The sequence below is a fragment of the Portunus trituberculatus genome, chromosome 50 (genome assembly GCF_017591435.1).
Source record: "Portunus trituberculatus isolate SZX2019 chromosome 50, ASM1759143v1, whole genome shotgun sequence".
Taxonomy (NCBI): domain Eukaryota; kingdom Metazoa; phylum Arthropoda; class Malacostraca; order Decapoda; family Portunidae; genus Portunus; species Portunus trituberculatus.
In genome coordinates, this window is record NC_059304.1 from 5,135,801 (window position 1) to 5,147,519 (window position 11,719).

At 35.5% G+C, this 11,719-nt stretch overlaps 1 protein-coding gene across 2 annotated transcripts in view; it reads right to left on the reverse strand.

Annotated features, from left to right (window-relative positions):
* Positions 1-773: 773 nt before the first annotated feature.
* The window catches only part of LOC123499774 (zinc finger matrin-type protein 3-like), a 31,698-nt gene continuing 20,752 nt past the window's right edge, over positions 774-11,719 (reverse strand). Inside the window, exons 7-8 of one of the 2 annotated variants that reach the window (XM_045248238.1) lie at positions 3,402-3,494; positions 774-3,103 (exon numbers count right to left, since the gene is read on the reverse strand). In XM_045248238.1, the coding sequence (XP_045104173.1) occupies positions 3,003-3,103; positions 3,402-3,494 (194 nt within the window). In that variant the 3' untranslated portion in view covers positions 774-3,002. Of the gene's footprint in view, positions 3,104-3,401; positions 3,495-4,543; positions 8,500-11,719 lie in introns of those variants that run through there. The other variant, XM_045248239.1, reaches the window with a different exon arrangement.

The following is an 11,719-nucleotide window of genomic DNA, read 5'->3' on the forward strand; positions in this document are numbered from 1 at the left end:
TTATATATCAAGGTACTACTTTAGTGTGTGTGTGTGTGTGTGTGTGTGTGTGTGTGTGTGTGTGTGTGTGTGTGTGTGTGTGTGTGTGTAATTCACCTCGGTCGCCTGCTGGTCACCCAGCCAGTCTTCCCCATTACGGAGCGAGCTCAGAGCTCATAGACCGATCTTCGGGTAGGACTGAGATCACAACACACTCCACACACCGGGAAAGCGAGGCCACAACTCCTCGAGTTACATCCCTTACCTATTTACTGCTAGGTGAGCAGGGGCTACACATTAAGAGGCTTGCCCATTTGCCTCGCTGCGCTGGGATTCGAACCTGGCCCTCTCGATTGTGAGTCGAGCGTGCTAACCACTACACTCGCGTGTGTGTGTGTGTGTGTGTGTGTGTAATTCACCACAATGGTTGTCTGCTGGTCACCCAGCCAGTCTTCCCCATTACGGAGCGAGCTCAGAGCTCATAGACAGATTTTCGGGTAGGACTGAGACCACAACACACTCCACACACCGGGAAAGCGTGGTCACAACCCCTTGAGTTACATCCCATACCTATTTACTGCTAGGTGAACAGGGGCTACACATTATGAGGCTTTCCCATTTGCCTCGCCGCCTCCGGGACTCAAACCCGAACCCTCTCGATTGTGAGTCGAGCGTGCTAACCACTACACTACGCAGTGTGTGTGTGTGTGTGTGTGTGTGTGTGTGTGTGTGTGTATTCACCACAGTCGTCTGCTGGGCACCCAGCCAGCCTTTCCCTTACGGAAAGAGCTCAGAGCTCATACTGACTGATCTTTGGGTAGGACTAAGACCACATCCTACATCACACACACCAGGAAAGTGAGGCCACAACCCTTTGAGTTACATCCCATACCTATTTACTGCTAGGTGAACACAGGCTATACACATTTGCCATACTGCTCCCGGGACTCGAACCTAGGCCTTCTTGGTTGTAAGCCAAGCATGCTAACCACTACACTACACGGTGTGTGTATGTGTGTGTGTGTGTGTGTGTGTGTGTGTGTGTGTGTGTGTGTGTGTGTGTGTGTGTGTGTGTAAAATTCTGTCAATGTTTGAAATAAATAACTAAGATGAGGTAAAGAGGGCTTAGAAGTATCCTTAGGGTACGTACATCACCCAATACTACATAAACTGTCCCTCTACTCCACATTAGCTCACTCACTCCCCTCTGTTGCTGAATATCAAATCCCTTGAGTAGGTCTCCCTCATACCGGAAACCATATCCAAATTGCTCCAAAATTAAGAATTGCTGACTTAAATGTATAAACATTTTACAAATTCAGACTGCAGAATACTACAGTCTCCTACCTAACCTATGTATTAGTATTGCTTGACAATCTGATACCATTACTGAACATGATAGAAACTCTTGATCATCTGCCCCATTGTGACTTAAAATGAATTTCCCAACATTTTTTATTTTAAGAGTGAAAACATACAAAAATGTATGAAAACATACAAAAATGTATGTACTATAATTATTGGATTAAGATTAGGGAATAGATAATTGTAAATTAATAAATAAATAAATATTTAAATACAATACAACAAATAAACAAATTAATATAAATATCACTATTTAGCCAATAACAACATTATACTGAGGCCCTGAGCCAAGTGATTTAATTCTTATGGAGAGAGAGAAAAAAAAAAAAAAAAAAAAAAGTCATGCAATCAACCAGTTATGTATGCTTTATTCAAGGCACAGTTTTAACTTTTTTGTTTTTTGTTTTTTGCAGTTGACTCCAATGTAAACATGAAACATGCAAGATATTATATTGTATTCTATACTAATAAGCGAATGAAATGTATATTAACATACTAAACAATTTTCAGGAAAACCCTTGTGGAAAATGACTTTGTTTAAAAGTTGAAGTAATGAGATATTCATCTTATTCAGACTCTGAGAATATCTCTGTTATCACTGACTAGAAATTAATCCTAAATGCATTACTTTCTGGTTGCTTGCACCATTCATGCACACTTGTAGAAGTATTGTCAGTAGCTGTTTCCACTTGTAGCTGCCACCATTAATTGTGTATCATATTCTGCATTTCTTATTGTACCTTGAGTTCAAGTATTCTATCTTTATTTCATTGAAAGTTTACTCCATACAATCAGGGTCTCACTTTATTGCTAAACAGTAGATTATGAAAATACTATAGCAAAACATGTATACTTTTAAATTCATTATTGGATGATGAAGTTATTTAATATTTTGACAAAATCCTTAAAGAGCTAAAATGTAATTTATTCAAATAAAAACTTCTTCAATTACTATGGCATACTTAAAGTATAGACTGGTAAGTTTCATCACTTAAGAGTTGACAGTGTTTGATGTAATATTGTATATGCATCCTCAAAGCAAGATTAAAAAAACATTGAGGAACATTTATTTTATCTAAATGATTATAGTGTTGAAAGTAACTTATGACTAAGTACATAATGGTGTTACCCTTCTTGTGAAGACTTGTATCTTATAGATTGTATCTTACTTAGAGCTTATTTTTGGAATGTGTGAATTACTGCTCTTGTTATTCTATATGAGGAACAAGAAATGAACAACAAAAAGTGGATCCATTTCACTAAAAAATACTGTACTGGGACTGCAACAGGGTTCCTTCTTGTTATGGGCAGAAAACCAAGAGTTTATTTTACAGGTAATATCCAAGAGTTGTTTGTGTGTACAAATCCAACTGGCAATTTGGATTTATCATATACTTCATAAATTCACTGAATTCATAAAGCATGCATACTGTAAGAAAGTTTTCAACACACAGTCCAACCCTAATGCATGTAAAACTGATGACAATTACATATATATTCAACCCTCCCAGCAATAACAACAGCAACAACAAAAGTACAAGACACATTTAAGTACTTACAGTATCTTTGAGAACTTAGTAAGCCTCTGCTGAGCATAGGTGCTTCTTGTCCACCAATGATGAACAAGGTTGTTTGAAAGATTTGTTTAACTTTGGCAATCACTTGATTCTTCTCGTCTTGTGCTTTTTGGACTCTACATGTTGAGCAAACTGACTCTCAGAGTTTAATGTGAGGTCACAAGGGGAACAGTAATATTTTCCTGAAATAAAGAAAAAACAAAAAAAAGACATTATAAATGCCTGAAGGTTAGTCAGTAATAAAAACACTACAAAGTACCATCTTGGCTAAGACTGAAAAATTCAATATTGCTTAAAAATTAACTTAATTGATAATCTTGAACAATATAATATGTAGCATTATGTTACTTTCATATCAGGCATACACTGTATGTAAAAAGAGCACATGCTTTAGATTTAAAAGTAAATGTGTACTTAAGGTATAAGAAGTACTCAATTAAAAAAAAAAAAAAAAAAAAAAAAAAAATTCCTGCTGTATACCTGAGGGTGTCCGATATATGGACAAATCTTTGGACTTTGTCTTCTTGGCTTCATCAGCTTTAATGACACTTGCCAAGATACTATCACTAGGACCTGAAACAAAGTTAATAAAAACACTAGAACCTATTATAAACAAACAGGAGATTGTTCCTAATGACAGTAAAAGCACATTCATAATATTATTGAAATTATCTATGAGATTTTTTCTTTCCATTGGGGTCAGTGTGTGTGTGTGTGTGTGTGTGTGTGTGTGTGTGTGTGTGTGTGTGTGTGTGTGTGTGTGTGTGTGTGTGTGTGTGTGTGTGTGTATGGTGCTTTGCCTAGGCCACCTTATGTGGAATTGCCAGCCTGGTGTATAGACAGAAATACATTCCTTATCACAGTTAATAAACATGAAACATGAAATGTTATTACTATCAAGTTGTACCATTAATAACATGTGATGGCAGCAGATAGGTATAACATGACATGGTGTTTAGTCACACTTGCTCATAGAAACATTATCTAGTTCATTTAGGTGTTGAATTCATTTCACAAATATTCTACCTAATTCATCCTTTTAATGTTCCTGAGATTTTCCCTATAGGTGCAGTACCTTAGTACATAATGAAAGATAATGGTATGGTAAATGATGCTCATCTTGGATTAACTAAAGTGTTGTGCATGTTATGTAGATGACTGATTAAAGCTTGGGGTGTTGCAACTGTCAGGCTTTGTGGGGATGGGTAGAAAAGATTAGCAATGTCAAGTTATATGATATTAGACCATTTTTGTATCTTCATAAGTAATCATCTGCATGTAAAGTGATACCTTGAGTTATGAGTTTAACTCATTTCATGATTGACCTCTAATCTCAATTTGATTGTAACTCAATCAAATTTTTCCTATTGAAATTAATAGAACTGAAATGCAATTAATCTGTTCCAGGCACCCCAAAACACCAAAATTTCTTTTTTATGTGTTTTTAGGTACGAAAAGGGTATTTATAAATAATAAATATAGTATAAAAACAATGGAACATAACAAAAGAGAATTTTAATAGATGAACTGGTTTTATAAAGTATATTTATCATAAAGATCAGACGACTTGGGCAACCCCAAGATGCTGGTAGAGGTGGAAGATGGAGTAGGTAGACAAGAGATGGGAGGAGTTTATTTTATTTTGTGCTTCTTCAGTTACTTTTGTTCACCATAAACTCTCACTTAATTGCTTAACTTAACTTACTCTTAACACTCTTAATGCTACACTTTATTGCTGAACTTAACTGCTGCAATTCTTTCTACACTTTACTTTCACTTTTCATTTTCTTCATTGCTTCTTCCCTTTTTGGTCAGTATTCCTCATTTTCATATGCACAGCAATCCACAAAATAGCTTTCCAAGGTTTGTTTCAACCTCCTTTTCAGAATGTTTTGGAAGAGGGTTAGGCAAGTCACTACATAGTGGCCCTTTCTTAAAAGCTATGGTCAGACAAAACAAATCTGGCTAAATAAATGCACAAAAAGTACATAATGCTAGCATATCACGAGAAATGCTTCCATGTAAAAAAAACAACATGAACTGAACATATCAGACACAGAATGCTGACCATTTGCTGTGCTGAATAGCAGCAGTGTACCTGGAGTTACCTCAGATGTCGAAACAAAAAGTCAACCGAGCACTGGATCTTATCCTAGATATCTTGCAAGTCAGGGTGCTCATAACTCAAGGTTCCACTGCATTCTATTGTACAAGACAATGACTCATTCTGTCATGTTTTTTCCTATCATCTACATCCTTTACATTTATTATTTTTCTCTGATGAATCATCTTTCATACAAACATACTGATTCTACTTTGATCAACTCAATTACCTGCTCTTAGTTTATACAGGTATTAACATAACATCATTTTGCAATGTCACTTTATTGGTGTCATATCGTATACACTCAAGATGACTTCTATGTGTATTACGTCTGTGCAACCCATACTTAAAGTTCACACTTAGTAGCAGTGTACAAGAATAGCAAAAATTTTTCTAAGTCAAAACCTTAACCAAATATATGCACATGATTGAACAGTTACAAACTTTGGATATGATTTGTAAGGTATGAAAACTGTCAATTTCAAAAGTTACTATATATAATAAAAAAAAAGTAGTGAGATCTAACATTGAAGTACAGTAAAATTCTTTAGCAAAGTTGAATCTTAATGCAAATCATACACAAGTTACAAAGTGGCACACATTTTTTGTACTTGCAAAATCTTCTTGTTTGTGAAATAGTACAAATTGGCACTTTTAATTTTACCTTGCATAGCAATATGTGTAGGTGACCCAAGGGGATGGAATAGGTCAGATGTCAATGATTAATTGAGTTGAGAATGGCATGCTGAAAGAAGGGTAGGATTACATCAGACTGACAAGAAAAATGAAAACAAGATGGAAGATTAAGTGTAACTGATACAAATAAAGTAACAGTGTAGGAGAGAGAGAGAGAGAGAGAGAGAGAGAGAGAGAGAGAGAGAGAGAGAGAGAGAGAGAGAGAGAGAGAGAGAGAGAGAGAGAGAGAGAGAGAGAGAGAGAGAGAGAGAGAGAGAGAGAGAGAGAGAGAAATAGTCATCACCATTTGGAGATTCATTGTCAGAATATCTGATTATATAAGCAGTTATGTACATGAAATATAAAAAATATATGCAAATCACCATTAAAGTTACAGTAGCTTATCACATAGCTTAGCATATTACCATAAATGAAACACCTAAATATCATAAATAAACTTTTCTTCAATAAGGTACTAGATGTGAAAAAAATGCACCATATATAATGAGAAACAATGTAATGTTAAAGCAAACTATTTACCATTAACTTATCATGTGCCATTTGTATCAATAAATTTTCTTCATATTTTCACTGTTACATTTCCCCACCTCTCATCTAAATAGATAAGTTTTGCCTTTACAATTAAAAAATCATGTCCTTCCATCAACAAAAAGAAGCAAAATATTAAATTTTGATTTTAAACCTTGCACTTCATAAACCTAAAACTTGCTGTGTCTAACTAAAGTTTTTTGCTTATGGTGCTAAAAGTTCAATGGTTTAAGTTACAGTATCCATCACATCTGATACTCTCCAGCTCTTGTTAGGTAAATACAGTACATGCCTTATATGGCTCTGTGCATTGAGATATAATTTTGATATTGAGAGGTTGGCACAACTTTAAAAGGTTGAACTCTTAGGATGTTGAAGAGTTGAGCATCATTTCAATATGATGAAGAGGTTAATAGGAGCATGGACACAGATCCACATGTGCACACACATTCACACATGCACACGCACACACACAGATGATACCAAGCTGCTCAAACAAATAAAAAACAAGGAGGACTGTGAAATATTACAGGAGGACCTTAACAAGATCTGGAGGTGAAGTAGGAAGTAAGAGATGGAATTTAATGTGGGTAAAATTCATGTTATGAAATTGGGAAGGAGTGGAAGACGACTGGAGGGGGTCTATAAGATGGGAGATCATGTAGAACTGAAGTAAGTTAACAAGGAAAGGGACTTAGGAGCGACAATACAAAAGAATGATCAACAGGATAGTCATGTGGACAAAATATTTGGCGAGACATACAATTTGGTAAGAAATATCGGATTGGTTTTCCACTACATGGATAAAGATATGATGAAGAAACTGATATCCACTGTGATCAGACCCAGATTGGAATATGCAGGTGCGGTGTGGTCCCCACACATAAAGAAACATGTACATGTTTGGAAATTGGAGAGACTGCAAAGGATGGCAACAAGGATGGTACCGAAGCTAAGAGAGATGACATGAGGAGAGACTGAGGGCTTTGGATCTACTGACACTAGAGCAGAGAAGAGAGAGGGGGGACCTAATTCAAGTCTACAAACTAATGAATGGAATGGATGTAATAGTTAATGAGGAGCTGTTATTAAAAGATGAAGTCACCAGTAGAAGCAAAAGATGTCATAGTAAAAAGTTGAGGATGGGAAGATGCTTCAAGGATGTGTAAAAATTCAGCTTTTCACAAAGTATAGCAGCATGGAATAGCCTCAGTGAAGATGTAGCATTAGCAAGGAGTGTGCATAGGTTTAAAGAAAAGTTGGACAAATGTAAATATGGAGACAGGGCCACACGAGCGTAATGCCCAGGCCCTGTAAAACTACAACTAGGTAAATACAACTATTTAAATACACACACAAGCGCGCACAGGTATGTGCACACACACACACAGACACACACAGACACACACACACACACACACTCTGCATAGTGTAGTGGTAGCATATTTGGCTCACAAATAAGAAGTCCAGGTACAAGTCTGGTGCAGCAAGACAAATAGGTGAGCCTCATTTAGCAGTAAGTAGGTATGGGATGTAAACTGAGGGGTTGCGGCCTCACTGTCCCAGTCTATGAGCGGTCTCAGTTCTACCAGATCAGTCAATATGAACTCTGAACTCTTTCTGTTGGAGAATGACTGGCTGGGTGACCACCAGATCTTAGGTGAATGACACGCATGCACGCACACACGCCCACATATGCACACACACTGATTTTCAATACAACTCGGTAAATTTCAAGCTATTAGTCATTAATCCCAAAAAAGGTGTAGTGATAGATGTGTGAAACTAAAGTAATTTGTAGGTACTAAATCAAAGCAAACAGCAAATTGATACTGGATAATGAAGTAAAAATATGCACAAGTTTATAGTAAATGGGAAGCAAAATTCATTATTTTCATACTCCAAAAATGTGCTTGCATTGACAACTTTTTCATCAACTTCATCCTACTATTTCATCAAATTGTAACAACAGATAATGAAACACTTTTGGCTTTTTGTCATGAGACACCATAGCATTTTTCCTTCCACCATTTATCAATACTATTTATTGCATTAAAATAATGAAATGCTCTATTCTGTTAAACAATTTTCAAGTGAAAAAAAAAAAAAGTTCTTCAGTTCATATCAAATAGCGGTCAGTGGCAGTTGTTCTATCACACTCCACCCCTCTATGTTATTGGTGACTTTAGGATGCTCTCATAGGGCATCCACCAGGCATCATCATCTTCTATGGGTCCTTGGTTTTCCCAACTGAAAAAAAAAATTAAAATCTAGCTCTAAAACTATCCATGACATGACATCACAGCCATCTGCTTGTCACAGAAATATGTAGTGCACCTCTATCACTGTGTTTTCACTTGTTTTAGTTGAACTGTTTACATAAATTAAATGAATGATCAGGCACATTACTTGCTATAAACTTGCATTATCATGAATCATTGAAATAAAAGTAATAGTGCTGCTAGAACAATTTTGCAAAGTAAGTATTTTGAGCATGTACGTACACATGTTTCAAGTTTTGTTTGCAAAACCTTGAAAATAACAAATAGTAATTTTCTTACTGGATCTTACTGGAATGACATAGGGTTAGTTGGATTGCTAACTTATAACCCTGTCATGGCCATCCTGTTAAGGATATATGATGCTAGGCAATGATTAACAGACTAGATATGATGCTACGCATTGATTGTTAATCAGACTAGAAGTTGATAATAAAAGCAGTTTTGATGCCATGCACATGAATAATTTCCTCACTCCATTCTTAATATTTAGTGCACAATTTGCCACACTGACTGTTCTCTCCAGATCTCATAAGTTATTTTATTTATTTTTTTATGTTAAGGCCTATAGCACCTGTCAGCACACTTGAAGAGTGTATGGGAAGCGCTGTTCAGCTTCAGCCCCTTAGTGGCGCAGGCAATTTTATCTATAGTGGTACCCATATTAGGGCCCATATCACCACCCAAGCTCTTCAGCTTCTGCCCCTTAGTGGCACAGGCAATTTTATTTATAGTGGTACCCATATTAGGGCCCATATTACCACCCAAGCTCATCTTGGATGTAACCATCTAGAACCTGGGTACCATGGTGACATGTAGGTAACTTTAAACCACTCGACAAATGGCAAAGTGTTTAAGGCTGTATGTGGTGGGATTCGAACCTACGCATGGACGTCTGCCCGATCCAATGCTCACCACCTTATCCACTATGCCTACATTATACAATGTGGCTACCAATATTTTATATTCCTTCTTCCCTTTCCCATATGCAAATTAAGTAGAATCCTTGTCTTTCAGTTATCCTATATGCTTGTATAAATTTCAATGAAAGATTATTTATTATTTCTATTGTTGTTTTTCTCATCTACATTTATAATTTTGTGTGATATTGCATGCATTTTCAAAATACCTACATTATCTTTGCACTTTGTTGTTGTACTACTTGCCTCAAGAAACTCATCACACTAATGCCATTACTTCCCCACTCTGTTATGCAAATATTGCCTCAAGAAAGTCACCATCCTTCTGAACATCTTAAATCTTGATTGACCATATTCTGTACATTTTCATTACCACAGATTATCTTATATACACTGGCACTATATGGGACCAAATTAAGTCCCAAATATAGGAACAAAGACAAATGCATTTGCAAGTCTTCCAGCTATTATCTGTGACCATAACAATAAATATTGAAGAGGGCAGGGCATCAAAAATTAATTAACCCTACTTTGTATTTAGTGGTTATCTTTCTGTTCTTGTGACTGAAGTTTAAGGCAATATGTCCATATAAACATGTAACCTGCATTCTTTGAAAGAAGTATGAATATAAATTATATGGTAAATTAAATGGTATAAAAAATGAGATTCAAATATCACAAAGTAGGAAGTTCATTGAATACCTACATAATAATGCAAAAGAGAAGTTAAGACAATATTAGGAAACAAGATAAAGTACAAAACAAAGATTCATGAAGTATTAAAGGTAAGTTGAAATGAGTAATCATTATATACATGATCTAAAAATTTAAGAAAACTATAATAACTGCCATAACTATTGCCAAAGTGTAAAGACCTCTGTAGTGAACAGAGTAACAATTTGACTGTTGGAATATATAAAGCAAATGTTATAAAAATACTTCGGAAAAGGCATATGTGCATTATTGAAGATGTAACCAATGTATGAATGCCTTGTAGTAGGTTAGAAAAAATGTAAAGTAAAAGTTGTGGGTGTAAAAAAACAATCATGTATAAATTAGAATACCAAATCATTTGCATGTTAATCATATTTCTGCTCTACATGTGTAAGAAAGTATTCTGCAAGATTTTCTTCTCCAAAATGCAAATATGTTTCAATAAAAATCTACAAAGGAAATCTGTGAGCAAGTAAAGCAGCAATTTGCAAGCTAATAGAGAGAGAGAGAGAGAGAGAGAGAGAGAGAGAGAGAGAGAGAGAGAGAGAGAGAGAGAGAGAGAGAGAGAGAGAGAGAGAGAGAATCAGGATTTTAGATGGACCAACAAATGAAGAGCTTAACAGTAAACTTGTGACTGAGTGCATTGGTGATATAAAAAGAGAAAGCAGATCGTGCTGATTTAGCTGTGTGGAGAGAGAAGATAGGAATGTTTTGGTCCCTAGCTTTGCAAGAGATGGATGGGGCTTAGAAAGCAAAGGATGTGACACAGTACATGTAATTCTGTCTTTTGATGAGCTGTAATCATTTGATAAAGGCCGACCCTTGTAAATTTAGAAACTGTCTTGAAAAGTGTAAAAAAGAAATGATGACAATGATTGAAGATATACATACATCTAATCTTGTCTCCACTCCACTATCCCATGTGATATAAAAGAACATTTCAAAATATGTGGATTTTTACAAAAAACATATTGAAAATTTTAGATCAGAGGGATAAAACACTGGTAAACACTTCTAGTTAATGTAGTCACATAGTACATTAAAAAACGTTCAGTACCATAAGCATTCATTGTATGTACAAGTCTAATATGTATGCTCTTATTGCAGAAGAATAACTTATTTACAATTTTCATGGATGAAAATCCAATTTCATAACATGTTGGATTTCCTTGACCATGCACCAAAAAATATAAAGTACAGTATTTAATTTTTGTAATGCAATTTTTCTAAAATCTATACAATTGGTTGCTTTTCAAAGAACATTACATAGTGATTCACAAGTTTTTTAAAGCATCTACTTTGAATTTAAATAAATCTTTGGCCATCCATAAATCTAACTACCAACCATTATAAAAGTGAAGTAAATTGATTATGAGTTTGGCATAAGTTGTCTGGAGAGAGTATGATGACCTTGGGAAAGAATTGTTCATTGATCTCCACAAGACAAACAATGGTGATGGACAGTACCTTTGTTTATGACAAAAGCCATCAATGAAAGCAATTAGTGTTGCATTACAGAAGTATGAACAAACACAACACACATTTACATAAACAATT